Below are 18,807 nucleotides of genomic sequence, written 5' to 3'. Positions count from 1 at the left end.
TGAACGAAACAAAAAATCCCCCAACTCACTAACTCAAAATCAGAATTTATAATCCCATTAAACTGTCTATTTTGGAGTGAAGAACTGAGAATTGTTCCCAATTCTCAATCAAATGTTTACAGTCAAGGTCAACCTGACTTTTTGGCCCTAACTATAAAAAAACACTGGATCCTACTCTTTCTACAATAAAATGTATTAACTAGCAACTGCCTGTGAAATGCCAACGTCAAACTCCTCGCCTCCAGTTTGTAACACAGGATTTGTGTTAAAAAGATTTGACAAAGCTCTGCCAGAACCACAGCAGACTTTGTACAAGTATTTTAACACAGCCTGTATTTTGTCATCATCACACGCTGTCATCAATACTACACTTCACCCAGCCCTTTTGCAGATAAAACCACAGCACCCACAGTATATAAACCAAAAAAAGCAGCCAACTCAAACATTTTAAGACTGATTGCATCAACTCGGGTGTAGACTATGAGAGAAAAAGCTCAAAGCACTGGAGACCATCTACTAATTTCTGTCATCAAGCTGGTACATCTGATTTGTAGACTCGAGCATAGACACACATGCTCATGCTAGCCTAATAAATTCTTGTCCTCCATCCATTCTTCTCTTCAAGTGTGAATTCATCATTAGCAAGAAAAGAAACTTGTCAGATTCCATCTGTTGACCAGCTTGATTGCTGTCCAGAGGTCCCCTTCAGTTGCTCTCTGAAAATGAATGACGTGGAAAAGGAGATGAAGGCCTTTGAAGCGCCATAGCCTCATGAATGAGCCTTTCAAGTACAGACAGACTAAAATTCATAAAAAGTAGAAGAGGAGGATGTGAGCCACTGTGTAGGCTGATACAGGGTAAAGGAGAGATGTGCAAGAAGATGCCTTTGACTGCAACTTACTCGGGCAGCCTCACCTTGGCTTTGATAAGAGGATGAAACAAGCTTTATTGGGAAAACTGCAAATGTTGTCTGGACTAGGTTAATTCAGAATTCATGTTCGAGTGTTAACATCATGAATGGTAGAGTATTAAATAAGATAAAGGAGAGAGCAGGCATGGATACATGAGGCATTACAGAAATAAATAAAAGGGTACGTGCAGACACACTACTCTTCCATGAATCAACAAATGAAGCTCTTGGCTTGAATTACAAATGTCCTTTTCAGTTGTTACATCTTATTGTTTATTATAACAATCAAAGCAACATGTCATTTGTAAAATCTCTATTTAGGATTTTATTTGTTATTGTTTGCTCTAACCTGCTGTGAAGTCAAACCTCTCAGGTCCTTTTACTTCGAGGCGATCAAGTGAAACAACTTTGGTTCAAATCTTCCAAACCTTTCTCCCAAGTACCAGACAATCAATCATGTTTGTTGTTTTCTTCTTCACTATTTAAGGCAAATAAACATTCAAAGGGAAATCTGATCGTTGAGATGAATGGCTTCCCAATTCTCTCTCAATATAACTTTAACCAGTTACCGGGATATAAATAAGAAAAGCGATGCATGGAAACTAAATTGCAGGTAACAGATTTTGTACTTTGATTTGTCTTACTGAGAATAAAAAAAAGTCAATTTCTGAACAACTTCATCAATAATCACATAATATTTTAATAGCACAGAATTAGCTTAGCTTAGCTCTTGGCAGAATACGTTCAACTACTATTATTTGTATATAAATAGTAGCTGTATGACACACGTTTATAAGCACTTTCATGCCTACTGGAGAGTAATCATTGACCATGTCAAAATTCAAGGAAATGTACCTTACACAAACAGCAGGTCAAGTTAACAAGTGAGCGTGATCAGATCCAGACAGTGACAAACTGCACTCCTGCTTGATATATGCGACCACAGAGCTCTCGAGACTATGTGCCAGTTTCACTGGATGCAGAAGACTGTCTTCCTATAATAAATGGCCCTGCTTGGTGTAGTCGGCAGTTTGGGAGCATTAGGAACTGAAATGCATTAGGGTTGATTAGACAGACCAAGCCCAAGTACCCTCTCTTGGTAATGAGAACACTTTGTCACTCATTAACACCTCTACCATTCTGGCCTTGTAGAAAGAGAGCACAAGGCAAGCATTTGCATTTTTTCTTGCCAGCAGAAACAGTTTCTTTTGATGAGGTGGAGAGAATGAAAGGGAGAATGAGAGAGCAGTCAATTGCCAGCTACACTGGGAATGGTGATTGCGCGAAACAATGGTGTATGAAAATGGGATTTGGGGACATCTGATGACAATATTCTCAATGCTGAATGCAGCCTATTTTCTTGAAGAACATGTTGCTTTTTTCACTGCCGCAATTGTGCATGAATACCATAAATGAATGTATGTAACTACATCCAATCCATGTCGTATAAAAAATACATCACTGGCTTGATGTCAGGCGCAGTATGTATGTAGGTGTATTTCTTCTTCTTTTTGAGTTTCTGGTGCAATTTCCAAGTAATTAAATGTTTTCACTGATTCAACAGAACTGGAAATGGTTCATTTGTGTGCCTCTTTTTTTAGTGAGCCAGGTTTGGTAACAACGACTTTCTAAAACTTTCTCATTGTAGCTAACATGCTGTTTCTAGAAGGAAGTGTCAGTGGCTTGTGATTTTATAATAATTAACATTGGATGCTCTGCTAAATTTGGCTGCTGCAGACCAATTAGCAAGATAGCAATCCCAAGAACAAATGTCTTTCTCAACAGAGGAGACTTTTCTCAGGCAGCAACTTGCTGTGCTTTGTAACTGAGACTAAGACTTGGGAAAAGAATCAACCTCATGAAACATTTTTTACTAAATGGAAAAAAATAAGCACAAGGACAATGTTTTTCATGTACTTCTTTTATTCTTGATCACTTCTGATCTTTATTTGCTTAAAGTGGCGGTGATGCATCTGTGTGTAGCTGCTGTTCCGTCAGTCTGTCCTCCTACCAGCTGACATTGTGGTCAAAGTTGCCTTGATGATTTTATTACTTTTGATTCTCACAGTGTTTTAGAGACATTGTCTTTGTGATCAGTGAGATCAGTGATCTGAAACATTAGTATTCAGAACACTGGAGAATTTGGGTGAAGTCAAAGTCAGTACACCAATATCTGTCCTTGAACTATTCCTGAATCCAAGTGAGGATCTAGCTCTAGCTTTACACTTAGCATCAGGTCTGCTAAAACTGTCTTTACTTTTAAATCTCATCTAAAAACTATACGTGCCACAACATCATCCAGCAGCACATTGTGTTGGGTTGACACAAATGTTACATGTAGCATGACGGGCAAGATTCTGCTGTTTAACTGGTTTTACTGACAATGTGAGAAAATGATGACGTGACAACTTTTTTATTTGATTTCGAGTACAGCACAAACCACAGTTTAGTGTTTTAGCATCTGATTACCTTTAAGACTCATGAGTATAAATGACAAATCCTATATGTAACTCAAACTGGACTTCCTGGATTGTACTTCATCCTCTCACTAGTGACTGCCCACACCAATGCAACTCCTCGCTTTTTTTTGTTTTTGGTGCACGATTACAGCATGAAAATAGACCTGTTTTATTTGTCTAAACCACACAGAAATGCTGCAGAGTAAAGACAGCAAAAAAATAGCAGAGACGCAACATAAGATGGCAGAGGCAGCGTGTTTAATTTGTGTAATGACTATTAATGGTGCCATCTTATTACTAAATGTAGAAGAAGGCGATACGATTATGCTGTTGACATCCTTCCTTTCTGAGTGCTGTGTCCACTTTATGGCAGACATCACTTGTGATTCCTCAGAACTTAAGTTTCAAACGACTTTGTATGCCATACAGAGTTACTGAGCACAGAAGCTCTCTAGTGTAAGTTCAACTCACAGAAAAGAACTCTCAGTTTTGAGGATAAGAAGCACTGTAAATCTTTTTCAATCAGATCTTGCACACACAACCAGAAAAATTATTATCAGAAGCTGGCATCCCTGCGCGTTTTCTGTGCTTGCTGTTCCAAAACAAAGAGAAGCAGCCGCTGGGTAAAGTTCATCCAAAGAGAAGTGATTCATGTTTATGATCCGCTCTAACACACCTCAGATGCGGCTTCAGTCGTGTTTTACATATCACTGGCTGCTTCCCTGCTGTGTGACTGCAAAAGGCTTTGAAGGTGTCAGATTAATTAAGAGGTTTCTGAAAAAAATCTGCCTGAATTGATTTCTCCCACCTCCGAATAAAAAGCCTGAAAACGATTCTCGGTCTGTGAAGGAGACATTTGGTTCAAGGTGCTGGTGAAAAGAGCGGATCTGAATGACACCGTGTGGAATTCCTCACAACGTGTTTGTATTTCTCCACTGGGCCTGACCCGATAAGACTGTTTACATTCCCTGCACCGTAATATAGAGATTAGCTCTGTTTTCTCACTGAGAGTCAAGCTCGGAAGGAGTTTTGGTGTACTGTTAAAAAGGCTTTATCACCAGCACTTAAATCTACAAAAGCAACTCCCAAAAACTAAAACTTTAACCATTCATCATCAGAAATGTTTCACTGTGATCAACAATCCCACAACTTTAAAGGACATTGATTTTTCAGTTTTTTACATGTCTTTAGAAGCGCTCGTTCTTTGAGATCAGAAAACTGTCTTGATGGTTTTTAAGTGCTCCTGCTTGGCATTTGTGAAAGCATAAAGACTATCTCACCTCCTGGCCCTGCGATGACTGTGGCGTTTACGTCCTTTTCCTTTGATGCAGCCATTTCTGTCTGCGCTGTCCACCCTGGTGTCTGCCGGTTTCCTCTCATCCGTCTTGAGCGGCAGGCAGACTGTTGTTTCTAAGCTGTGACAGGAACAAAAAACAAAAAAGCAAAATCATTTAGTTTTCGCTCTTGTGCCTTCTCATAAGAACTTTTAAAAAGGGATTTTTGTAGTTGTCCACACAGTTAACGCTTCCATCATACAACAGTGAGGAGGACTTGGCATGCTTGGTTAGCCTTATTCCCTCTGGTCTACTGGATATGTGTTTTATTCCCCTCCATTTGTCAGTTCCAGCCATTCTCTGGGAAAATTGGAGGTCAGCCATTTACCATTCAAATCGAGGTGTCAATTGAAATGTAGTTATTTACATGCTTCAGTTGCCCTGACATTTTGGGAAATGGTGTTTTCTATCTTGTGCTGGGGAGATGCAGCCACGGGCGATAGATGGTCATGTAAGAATGGCTGAAGTTCTCCTTGAATTATTTCCCTATTTCTGATAAACCAGAACTAGTTAGTTAGTTATGTATAACAGTTATTCACATGATCATGGGCAAAAAAGCCACCTACTCAGCCTTGTGTTTGAAAATATTCGCTGCAAATTTAAAATTGAGGCTAACTATTTTTGGCTTCCAAATAATGCTGCTTTAAATCAGGTGTTTACTAATTCAGCCACTTCCACCTGAACCTCCCAAAAATCCTCATCCATAGTCAAATGCGGCTGCAGAACGAATGACTAAATAAACTGAATGATTAGATGTGAGCACACAGTTCTAGCCCTGCTTATTATCCTGTGTTTTAGTCATGGGAGATTTGAGCGTAATTACACATTCTCCTCTTCTTCGAGTGGCTCCCGTCTGATTGTAATGAGAAGATAATCAGAGCCAGAGATTAGGCCGTCAACGCCGCCTCCTCCTCCTCTTCCCCCAGCGACGAGCAGGCAGGAGCCGTCGCTTTCTATCTTACTCACCTTCGTTTTCCCATGCTTCTCTGCATAAGAGGGAGTGCCCCCAGCAGGGAACTAATAATGTAAAACAGCAAACTGGGTGCTCCAACATGACCAAGTGTTTGAAAGGTGATAGGGGAGATAAAGACCACCGGAGGGATGATTAGTCTGTTCAAGGAGGGTGATGGTAAAGGAACCTTCAAATAACAGGATGATCTGGCTAATTTCCTGCTTGTGTTGTTGACAAATAAAAATCTGCTTACATGTTTTCTGGTTTTCTTCTATTTGAGGTGACAAACAGTGGTTGATGTTTTAAGATGAATTCTGAAACTAACAGATCGTCTAGATAGACAGCATGAATCTTACTTCAGTGAAATGTCAGTGACTAACCAGTAGGAGTGGGAGAAATTGTCAAAACCCTCTTTCAAATTATGTGAAACCTGATATGTCGATATCTATATACTCTGTTGCTTGATAAAATACATTTTTGGGAAAATCTGAGATTTTCTAAAATTACCAAACAGGAATATCTGCTTTTGGCAAATCCCACAATTTCATCACTTTGATCTAATAGCAATAAAATCCAATACTGCAATATATTTTATTATGTTATTTTCACATTTTGTTTGTTTTCAAAAATGTTTTAAGGTTGACATGTTTGTAAAGCACTCTGAAACTGCCTTGTGCATTAATTAAGCTGTATAAATAAGGTGGCTTTGACTAGCCTTTTAATGTATTTGCAACATTGACCACGATGGCCAAGATTTTAAAGGGATAGCTACCATATAAATGGCAAATTAGAACACATACAAAACAATAGTCACACGTTCCTTTCTGTACATCATCCAATCATATGTGACAATGAGATTAAACTACATGATTGGGGCATCAAAAACAAAAAGAGCGTTATGTGTTTTTTTTGTAATATACATTTTATTTTCATTTTGTTCTGTGCAATGTGTCATAAAGGAAGACAACTGACACACCATTTGCCTCAAGACATGTCCCAATGAAAATAATTGTTTTTGCCTTGCACAGAGCGCCCGTCCCTGCACAAATGTAAAAATGGTGAAGTGAAAAAGGAATGATGTTGGTGCTGTCAGGTGGAACGGTGGAGACGGTTCGTGATACCTCTATTCTGATCATCATGTGTACATCATGAAAGTTGATTGGTCGGCATCTAATGTGCCTGCCTTGTGTCTCGGCCAAGTCAAGGCAAAAAATGTATGAGTCTATGATGACCTCATTTGTAACAGTGACCATCTCAAAAGGAACATTATTTTTTTTTAGACTGCGAACACTAGGAAGTCCATATTGTGATTTTGGCACAGCAACAAGCACTGTATCTTAGACTACTGCCTGCTTCCAGAAATTGAACCTCCTCCACCTTCCAAACCTCATTATTTACATGTATATGAAATGCAATGGTTCTTTCTATATGCAGTCATATTCACTGAATGTATATATATAAATAAAACCATGGAAACCATCTGAAACCATGCAAATGTCTAATTTCCCTAATGGAAACCATGGAAGACATCCTTGGGCAGCAGCTCAGGCCAATAAAACAACAAACTCTTGTATTTCCACTCTATTATTTACTGATCTGATTGGTCATAAGAAATCCAGCTTAACACCGGAATGTAGAATTTAGCACAGTCAATTCACAACTCTAAAGCAGACCTTAACTGTACAGTCTTTGGCTGCTAAACACGTTAAGCGTGACAAAAGATATTGATGCTGCAGCCAGTGGTAATACATCCTGCAAAGATCTGAACAATTTAAGCAATTTACTTGACACAGGAGAACAAAATGCTGAAACATTTGCGCTGCTGAATGCTCCCCTCTGAGCAGGCTGGAGTGGAAAGTGGCCCGAAGCCCCTTTTACTCGCCCCCTCTCTGCTTTTTTGTTATTTGCTGTCACTCTTAAGAGCCGCCGTTGATTAGTTCTAAATGAAATCGATTCCGCCATCTCGGATGCACATTCCCTTGATCCGGCCCTGCAATTTATGGCTGAAACTTTCCAAGCTATAAGCACCTGGATTTATCGTGGGCTGTTTGTATCTGTCAAACAACACCCCCTCGCTCCTTCTCCCACGCACACTCTCTGTCTCTCAAGCATGGACAATCCCCTTGTAGTTGTAATTCATAACCAGGCAGCAGTTGAAGGTATTTAAAGGGACAATTCAAAGCATCAAACAGGCAAAAAGCTTTAAACGAATGCAAATTCCAAGCGGATTAAGTGAGAGTACTTCATGACGAAGAATTACGTGGACACTAATCCTCCAAAATCCTGACTGGATTTGTTTACCATAAAACAGGTGAAATGGAGTCATAGGCTGGGATCAGCTCCCTTGCAATCCCTCCTAAAATATGACATGATGGGAGTGCCCCTCATTGAAACCATTGTCTGTGTGCAGCAACACTGCCGATACAGGTAGCATTCCACTTCTTGACTTTTTGACCTCTTTGTCTCATCATTTGTGTCATACTGCACATGTATTCTTCTGCACAGCCCCCTTGGCGATGAGTAATTGTGTTATTGAAGGCTGAGAGGAATGACCAAGCTGTGACTAGCTCTTGTTTTGGTGTTTGTCACAGAGGGAGCTTCACACTCCTGCCAACGTGGGACTTCCTCTGCTCTGTCATATACCTCTGCTGTTCACTGTCACATTGATGGATAACAAATATTGGCATGTGGTGCACAAAAACACTCCGCAAATAGAAAGGCATTTAAAAAAAAGGGTGAGGATGTGATTTTCACAGTTGCACGTTTCAAAATCGAGATGGAGATGGGTGTAGTGCAGGGTGTGTGTGTTCACCAACACTGTCTTCTACAAAATATGTGGTAACACTTTACAATACGATACACAAACTGAGTGAGTAGTTACTAAGGAATGAGTGAGGAATGAATCAGGCACAACCTGATGATAAATTAATCCTTAATAAGTAGACTAACTCTGAATGGACGACTATACTTGTAGCTAATGATGATTTACTAGAACTGACTGCAGGGAGATACTATATTAATGAATCATTAGATAATGATTCCTTCATAAATATCTGTGAATCGACATACTGACCACTTTCTTCATGAGTTGTTCCTGATTGCTATTTTGTGCCACTGAGCAACTGGTTCAGAGTTAATTAGGAATGACTTATGAAGAAAGTGGTCAGTATGTCGATTCACAGATATTTATGAAGTAATCATTGCCCGATGATTCATTAATATAGTATCTTCCAGTCAGTCTCTCAGTTAATCATCATTATCACGCAGGGAATAGATCGGGGTCGATGGTTGGGGGTGCAAAACATATGACACTGACATCAGTTTGAAGCGACTAAAATACTTGCTTAAGGGATCATTTTTCTAATGCTCAACAAATCCTATGAAAATACTCAAACTAGCAATGGATTGATTCTAATAAAAAGCATTGAATCAATGACCTACACCATTGAGTGGCATGATCTTTTAATACGATGAACATAGGTACTGTAGTTTATTTTGAGTCCCTCTATATACCTCTGTTTAAATAATGATTTCTAAAAACTACAGTTCCGAGCTGAAGGTTATTTTTATTTGTTTTGCTTTATTAATTAAAACAAAAATATATAATCTTTCCCTTAGAACCGTAAACATGTGTTTTAGTAAACATAACCATAAAATGTTTTGATTTAGATATCACTTTGCAGATTCAATTAAAATGTGACTTTGTTGATTAAAAAAACTGTAAGGCATGCAGCTTTACATTTATTAGTGGCACATATGTGTGATTGCAAATGATTTGAGTTTAAACAATTAGTGGATTAATCAATTAATCATTTTAGTCATTTATTAAACATAATGCCAAATAGTGTCAGCTGTGATGATTTGACTGTTTTCCTTCTCATACATGACACTAAACTCTATCTATGGACACAACAAACTCAAAGACGTGATCTTGGAGATTTAGGAGATGCTAATGCATATTTTTTAATGTTTTCTGTCAATTTAAATAATTATCAGATTACTCGCCCGTAAGCGATTGTTGCAACCTTAAATTAGTTGTATGTGAATGTAATTTTTAGTGCAGGATTGCAAATTTTGTCACATTATCAATGGGTCTAATAGTCTATTTGGTTCAAAAAAAGAAAAGATGGGAAGAAAGTAGGGAAATGCAGAACATGTTTAAACTATTTTTTTTTCTATCTAACCATCTGCTTGTCTGTTAAACCTCCAGCTCTGTGCTGAGATATTCATAAAACATCATAGACTGCCAGAGCCACAGGAGGATCATCATAGTTTGTGTACAGTTTCATTGTCCACACCCCATTTACGATGTAAAATTGAGATAAACTGCTACAATATCTGCCAGGAGCTGCTCTGTAATCTGCCAGCTGCTTTACACAACACCGGCTCGCCGTCGGAGGGCTCAGGCTCACATCAGCTGACATTGTACAGGTGTGCAAGAAGCATGCAGGCATCCATTAAACTAACCAGCCAAACAGTGCTACACAGTTCCAGTGTTTGCATTAAAAAATGTGTCAAAATCATACCGGCGATTAACACAGATTGCATTCTCAGCTGCCTCAATTACATTCTGCAAGCTATGTTTTCATCTGCGCTCTGCTATTTCAAATTGAGTGTTTACTCAAAGCGTGTGAAGACAACTGCCTGACAGTTTGCTTCAGCAGGCCCTCTGGGGCATTCTAGTGTAGGATCTATGGGGGACACAACAAAACACAGAGCACACGAATGCAACCTTTTCCTTCTAACCCTTGTGTTTATAGATACCCAGCTGTGACAGAATGAGATCTTACAAGACAGAGTTAAGAGACACTCGTGGAGCATTTGTATATTTTTCCTATGATCTTGTCTATTCCTGAAAGCACATACAAATGCACTACCTCTATGTTGTGTTAAGCTTTCTCAGGGTAAATCAGTTTACCTTCTCAAGCTTTGCTCTTAGGGTCCAGGGTAGTGCAATTCATTTCATTTCATTATACTCACACCACAAGTGTACACTGGATTATCCACACACTTTGATTCAAACAATTCTTCATTTAAAGGAAGTATTGTATCCTCTTAGCTGTTGAATGGCATTTTGGCTTGTGAATCCTCGTCAAGAAAGCATTTTCCCCTAAAATGTTGAACTATGTTTTTGTAAGTACTTGTGATCCAACATATGGCCCGAGTGTGGATGCAAGTTATTACCAGGGAGGGTTTTTTAGAGGTCTAAGAGGTAAAAGTATTCAGTTCACAAGAAAAGTTGTTGGGCGCTTCTCCACTCCAACAACAACATTTTGCTACAAGATACAAGATATGTGACTTAATTTTTAAATACTGATAAATGTTCCAGCCTCTAAAAAAAATCAATTTTGTTGCCATGCCGTCCTTTCGGTTGCTCTGTCCAACTGAGTGCTGAAAAGACTCATGCCTAATAGAGCAAGTGAATAACAAACTGCAGCAAACAAGCTAGGGGATATACATGGAAGAATCAATACAACTAACCCTAAAGCAAAAACAGGAAAATAACATTGGGCGATCGATGGATGATACGTCACTTTGAGAAGTCCTAACAGGAGAATGAGGAATCTAGAGCCAAATAAAATGTCAAAACCCATTGTAGTCATGTTAAAAATACAGATCAGATGTGCTCTTCTTTCATGCTAGTAACTGTTTACTTTAAAGGTTATGCTGAAGTAAAGTTTCTCCAATAGTTCTGCATTTAAAGTATATTGGAAAAACGATTTCCCCAGCATCAGTGACCCTCAGTCTAACAATCTAAACATCCTGATTATTCAAAGTAGAGGGTTGCCAAATTGTCCAAATTAGCAAGCAAGCTTGTAAACACGTCAGTAACACCTCAGTATCCATTATCAGAGCTGATAATGGATACTGAGGAAGGACTTGCATGACCTTCATCCTCTGAGGAGAAATGTGTGTATGTGACAGTAAAGTGTGCAGAGCTGGGATGCTTTTTATTTTTTCTCCCCATTTCCACAGATGATTTAAGAGTTCCCCAGACACTCGTGAGGTTCAGGGTTTAATAAACTTTTCATTATCCCTGTCAAAGCCACCAGGAACAATTGATTATCGTTATTATAGGAGTGATGATAGTTCAGATAATTACCAGGGAAAGAGATGATCTACTACCTATACTATAATTAAAACCCAACAGGGTGGTCCCCAAGGCACTTTGGTTTAATTTACACTGAGAGTGTTTATCCAAGTTTTAGACTCGAGTCAAGTACAACTTTGTCATCACCCAAAGGACACAAATGAGCAATTAAACCCACACGAAGTGAATCAGTCACATCCCTCACAAGGCTAACTCTTAAGTCACTTGAAACCTGTTCAAACTTTTGAAAGTAAAGTGGATGCTTTTGGTGGAAGACGTGTTATTGATTAAATGTTAAGAGATTTTGAGGCAATCATTGAGCTGAAGACCCACACAAACATGGGCATGCAACCAAGCAGTTCCAATCAATTAAGCTTATATGCAGAAGATCCAACCACTTCATCACTATGCCATCAAAATGTGAGGAAAATGTCATTAGGTTTCTGTACTAAAAGCTCAAGATTTGAGAAATGACATTCAGAAATGTAGGAGGTACTTCAATTAAATGAGCTCCTGAATATTTAGTAAAGTATAATCTAAGATACTGAACACTTATGTTGCCAAGAAATTAATCCAGTTTGCATTGCTGCTCTTGTGAAAAATGTTCTGGGGGTTGTCATGTCCGCTGGAAGTCTGTTCATGTGCTGTTTCTTTTCTTATAGGTAAGAAAATCATCGCAGCGGGGGTGTTTTTTTTCTACCAAACGCATGCAGATGGATAATAGATTTTTGGGGACATTTCTCCTGCCAGAATGAACCGCAAGGATGGATGCAAATGCTTTTGGGCGGCTGAGATCAGCCCCAAATTGGCCGCCTCTTCTTCCTTACAATGCATGATGGGAAGGCAGAATGATAGAAGTGAACATCAAAGATTTAATGGCTGTTCAGCCCCAGTTAGGAGGTATCAGTGGCTCCAGGCAATTTCCCGTTGTCGCTAGTTTGCAAATCTCACATCCAAGTTCAGCATTGTGCTGTGACAGTACATTAGGCTGTAATAATGTAATGATGGGAGTGAGTTTTCTGCTTTCTACTTAAATTTCGAGGTTCATGATTTATCTGTAAATTAATTTGTACTGAATAGCTTCACACATTGTATAAACAAACAATGGTGGGAAAAAAGTACATTTAGGCTACTCAAGAACTGTACTTTTTTGAGGTACTTAATATTATAAAAAAATATTATAGGTTTTACAACATGTATTTTACAGCTATGAGTATTAAGATCTTACAGAAAACTACATGAGATAAGCTTAAAAAGTAAAATACATTCTTCTTCTTCCCTACCCCATTAATCAAAACTAGCTCTACCTTCAGCAGCTACAAGAGTAAAATTATGTTTGAACATTGATGCATCACTATGAACAATCTATTCATCAGAACAGAAAGTAATTCATTCACACACATTCATATACCAATACACAGCATCAAAAGCAATTTGGGATTAGTATCTTGCTCAAGGAGACTTCAACATGCAGCGGGAGGAGCCGGGGATCGAACTGCCAACCTTCTGATTAGTGGATGACCCGTTCTACCTGAGCATTAATGTCATGTACACATATATGTCAGTCAAGAGTTCTCTTTGTTTTTGATACTTTTGTGCTTTTATTTAAGCAGGATTTCAAATTATTATTTTAGTATTTTTGTGGTTTGATTTCCTACACCATTGTCAATTAACTAAAAGTTATTTGCTGAAAACAAAGCAGATTACTTGATTGTACATCCTATGTATAGCTGATCATGTGGGTTTGCGATTAAATTTGGAGAACAACTGGCTGTGATTATTTCAATCAGAATGACTAAATTGCCCAAGCTGAACATCCTTGCCTTACTATCAGCCAATCAGCAAAAGTGAACCCTTTCCCCTTCCAGCGGGTAAGTACGCTGCGAGCCAGAGTGACTTTGAAGACAAGTGAGGTTGGTTTATTCAATTATTGTGTCCTGATGATAAAATGGGAGCAACATAATGGCTTGATTAATTTCCTTATCATGGTGAGCACAAAGAGTAATTACAACCAAATCCACCGCTTGGTGAACCACACATCAATCAAATTAAAGCAGTCTCCACTCGGCAGCAATCACTTTCAAACAGAACAAATGAGTCGATTGGCTCAGTCCTCCTCCTCTGGCCAGGAAAGTGTTTCCCTAGAAACTGTAACTCCAGGCAAAGGTTACTCGGGGTGATGAGAAAGCACCGAACATGTCAGAAACATGTGTGTATGAACAATTATAATGCCAGTGTGAGAGAAGCTGTGCAGGACCTCGGTTAATTTATTTGCCTAAAGCGGTCATTAAAGTTTACGACAATCTTGACGACTGGCTGCTTCAAACCAGCAGGAAAATTGCGTAAATGTGAGGCTGCTATCAAATGTCAATGCATACTAATGCATGAGCAACTCTGTGACCTGCAATCACATCCATAACAACACAAATGGGTTTTTACAGTACAGGACCTTTTATGTGAAACTGAAGCAATGGTGTAGTTACAAGAGAGTCTAGTCGAATATTTTGCTTTTAAAAATAGTTAAGATGGAGTGGGATCGATACAGCAAGAAAAGTGTGACCTCAGCACTCAGTCCTAACACGGATGCTCAGTCAGGTACTGTGGACTTATCGTCAAGATTTATTGATTTGAAATAAATGCTCTGTGCCAAAAAGGTGTACATATTAAAGCCAGATTAGTTTGTGTTTCTCTTGTATAACCATTACATTCGAGTCACAGAGCTAAGCAATAGTTTCTCTGAAAAGTAGGCTCATTTGACAGCATCTACGGTTGTTCTGAAGGTATTCCAGATTTAATGTCTGCTTTAAACCTGTTTCCCAATTTCAATTTCCAATCATCATAATCATCATCAATGTATAATTGCACTTTTCAAAAGCAAGTTTCAAAGTGTAACAACGTTTTTCTTGCAACAGACAGAATAATGTTTGATCCAGCTGATTAGAAGGGTCTTTTCTGGAAATACCTTCAGAACGGTGGTAAGTTTTCTGGGGAGAGATCAGATGCTCAGCTCTGTGTTTCGAATGTTATGATAATATATGCCTAATGCTGGATGTTGAAGCCAGATATCACATAAATAGAAAAACTACTATGAGTTTTACACAGTATACCGATCAGCCATAACATGGTGACCATCTGGGCACCTTGGTGGTCATAATGTTCTGCAGCCCCATACCAACAAACTGTGATGCAGTGTGTGTTCTGACACCTTTCTATCAGAACCGGCATTAACTGCTTCAGCAGTTTGAGCTACAGTAGCTCACTGTTGGATCAGACCACATGGGCCAGCCTTCACTCCCCACGTGAATCAATGTGCCTTGGCAGCCCATGACCCTGTCTCTGGTTCACTGCTTTTCCTTCCTTGGACCACTTTTGATAGATACTGACCACTGCTGACTGGGACCATCCCACAAGAGCTGCAGGTTTGGAGATGCTCTGACCCAGTCGTCTAGCCATCACAATTTTGCCTTGTCAAAGTCCCTTAGATCCTCACGCTGCCCATTTTTCCTGCTTCTAACACATCAACTTTAAGGACAAAATGTTCACTTGCTGCGTAATATATCCTACCCATTGACCTCACCAGTCAGTGGTCATAATGTTATGGCTTAAAATACCCAAAAGACAGGCATTTCAAAAATGGTCCAATTACGTACATAAAAATATTGCTCTTTCATTAGGTTGTTTGACATTAGGCAAACAATTTCTTTTTGAGGAAAAAATTATACTGCATCAACATTAATTAATCACACTAACACTAATCAGCTATTATGTTGATGAATGAGGAAAAATAAAAGTAAGAAATTCAGGATTAAAAAAAAAGTAAATGTTACCATAAAATTATCAGAAAATCAGAGTGTCAGTAAATCGTCTTTTCCCAACGCTGGTCTCCGAGTTTTAGTATAAAGGCAGAACATCTTATTAAAAATATATATTAAAATATCTCTAGATGTTCCTCTCCAGCGTTATGTAAATTAGGACTGTAACATGGAAGATGAACCCTTTTGGAAAGAAAATTATCTTTTTTTTTTTTTGCCAGTGAATCATGGCCTAAAGGCTTCATTTGACTTGGGTAAACCTGCTGGATTTCGTTTCTATTTGCCTACTCTCTGTAGAGCTCTAATTAAATCCCAGGGCTAGCACTCAGATTCACGAGAGCTGTTAGCGCAGTTTCTCATTAAATGAGTCACTACAAGCTGAGAGGAGGGCAACTTGTAGGATTGGGATTGTTGAGGAATGTCAACATTTGAATAACGTCTTCATCTGACATGCTGCCAATGCACAGAGTGTGTGATTTGAGTAGAAAATGTCTTATTTGATGGTGACATGTCAGATATGGTCTCATGTATGTGTCACTGCTGTCTGCCGGGTAATATTTTGCCAGTGTGAGCTCGTGTCAGCGTTAGGGCAACAGCACCACATCCCTGTGAATTAGAGGCTGAAGGCTCTAAAAAAATGGCACCATTCCCCGCATCTGCTGTTTTACATTTCATTCCCGTCACAAGCCGGTTTTCCCTGAGAAGCAAAATGTTAGGCAAAGTTTATTCCAGTGTTTCCAGCCAAAGCCAACAGAGTAATCAGCAGCAGTTCAGCACCAATAGCAGAGAAAAGGGATTTTCACATGGGCGTAACGACTGGACCCACAGCAAACAGCAACATGCACAACAAAGCTCGCCTGACTCTTGATTAGCCCTGAAACCTCATATGAATGCCAACACTCTGGTGCTGCCATCATCATCATCATCATCACTGTCATCATCGCCGCTAAGTCCTTTGTGGTCAGAATCAACGATGCAATTTCAGAAGCATTTGGGAGAAGAATAATAGTGGTGTCACGTGGTTCTTTTAACCCAGACTGTTAACATCTAAACTAGTAGTGTTTCTCCTCTTCCACGCATCATAAACCTTATATGTGCATCAATTACTTGCTTCCAAATCGAGTTAGAGGTGATTAGAGGGTTCTTTGTGTGAAGGCGGAGGGAGGGAAGCGGGCATAGTTGGGTTTAATTAGCTGCTTGTGAGGCGCACTTCCTCACTGCACTTCTTCCTGTGTGAAGGAGATTACTGAAGAGCCTTCTGCAGATGCTAATGTATGTGGAGTGCAGTGAGCAATAATCATAGCGCACCCTGTCTTTAATTACCACAACTATGACACCAGAGATGAACGGCGCACCAGGAGGAAACTGCTGAGAAAAAAGCCTGCGGATGATTGGCAGAGGGTGTTCCTGCAAGAGTTTGACCAAAGAAGAAGACAAAGCCTATCAAAAAAAAGAGTGGGAAAAAGGCCTGCAAGTCTATACTGTGAAAGGGGTCTTACTTTTCCCCAAAGAAGTCTAATTTTCTCACTCATACAGCAGCTGACAGATGGGTTCAAGATTGGACATTTTCAGTTGCTCCACTTAGAATGTGAGTTCTGGGGCTCAAAAACATTCAAAGAAACTGAACAAACATTCTAACCTTTTGCAGCACACCTCTCCCAATTAATTGAGAACACAAACAGAAAATAAAAATGCCATCTGGCTGAAACTTAATGAGCCAATTAAACACGTAATATTTACCAGCAACTGCAAAGAAAACTGTAAATAACTTTTTACATGACACTGAAGCTAATTTAGTATCTTTGTTGACAGACCAGCAGCCAAACCTCTTTGCATTAAGGACCCTCTGAGCTGCCTTTTCCCACTTCTGCCTCCAATTATCCACCATCACGTTTCCTTGTTGCTCTATGGGAATAATTCCTAGCATTAACTTAAGGGTTTCTCCACATACCTGTCTGGGTGCACAGACTTCGATGGGGGAGCAGATTGGACCCCTACAATTCCCTCTGCCTTTATGAGCTGCTAGGGTTCCACACTAATTTGTGTCAGTAAACATATCAGGTTTGCAGCCGGCCATGACAGGCAGAATGAAACTCAATGGGCCAATCGACACCTCGGTGTGGGAGAGAGAGTGAGGGAACTCCCGACAAGATCTGGATATATGCTGGTAATTAGAGAACGTGTTCAGAATGGACCAACATGTTCTATTACCTTCGACTTTCCATCTCTCTCTCTTTTTTCTTTAACCTCATCCTCATCTGTGACGCCCTTTCCTATGCAAAATAGCCATGTGAATTATTCACAAAGGCCCACTTATGACCATGTTTCACAGTATCTGTTCCCTCATTAGATAATCACTGTCAGTAGAATAGAAAGTGGACCAGAATTTACAATAAAGACGATCTCATTTCCTCTTTTTCCCGCCTGTTGATTGATGTGCCCTCTGAGGATCAGTACGCAACCTGGCAGGGAGGAGCGAGGCTTCAAATCATGTCACAAGTAACATCTGGATTCCTAGATAACAGTGTGTTTTCACTCTTACCTCTCATGTCAGTCTACACTATCTCATACAAATTACAAATAGGCATGTTTATAATAAATTACGTTGCTGCCAGAAAACGGCTAACAGTGAGGTTGATGATTGGATTCATGGAATTCAATTTATTCTAAATTATACCAAAAATTGAGCTGCCTGCCTACGGGAGCAAAATAGATGCGAAGACAACTTTTTTTGAAACCAAGAAACTTTTTCTTCTTTCTTTTTTTTCTTCTATAGAAAAGCACCAAAAAAACAAAAGTTACATAAACAGCTCCATTACCGAGATTAGCTGCACAACATAAGACAAAAATAGTATCACACAATAGGTTTCACACCAACTTGAATCACCTGACACCTGTCCTTTTTCCCCTCACCTGCGCTCATTACAGTTTTTCACTATGCACCCTGTCATATCATGCTGTTTTTTGGAGCTAAGACATGAACAGGTAAACTATCCCTCATGATTCTTCCTTGCCACCTACCAGGTGTGGCGCGCGGGGCAGATGGAGACGCAGCATCCGACAGATCCAGCAGATCTAACACCATTTTGATGCTATAAATGTACCTTAGTGGATGCCGTCATATACAGTCTCCTGCCAGCTAATTCCCCACTGTCCTCCAGGCTTGTTTTGTCTTCATTCCTGTGATGTTTTAACCTTGTGTCTCTGCCTATCCGATTCTCGTCCAAGAAGCTAAGTCTTGATTTTTGA

The 18,807-nt window shown here is 39.5% G+C and overlaps 1 protein-coding gene across 1 annotated transcript in view; it reads right to left on the bottom strand.

Annotated features, from left to right (window-relative positions):
* The window catches only part of srrm4 (serine/arginine repetitive matrix 4), a 58,079-nt gene that overhangs the window by 14,477 nt on the left and 24,795 nt on the right, over window positions 1–18,807 (bottom strand). Inside the window, exon 2 of the mRNA XM_051423890.1 lies at window positions 4,650–4,784. Coding sequence (XP_051279850.1) covers window positions 4,650–4,784 — 135 coding nt within the window. The remainder of the gene's footprint in view (window positions 1–4,649; window positions 4,785–18,807) is intronic.

The sequence above is a fragment of the Dicentrarchus labrax genome, unplaced genomic scaffold (genome assembly GCF_905237075.1).
Source record: "Dicentrarchus labrax unplaced genomic scaffold, dlabrax2021, whole genome shotgun sequence".
Taxonomy (NCBI): domain Eukaryota; kingdom Metazoa; phylum Chordata; class Actinopteri; family Moronidae; genus Dicentrarchus; species Dicentrarchus labrax.
The sequence above is the reverse complement of the archived record's forward strand: the minus strand, read 5'-3'. Positions and strand labels throughout refer to the sequence as shown.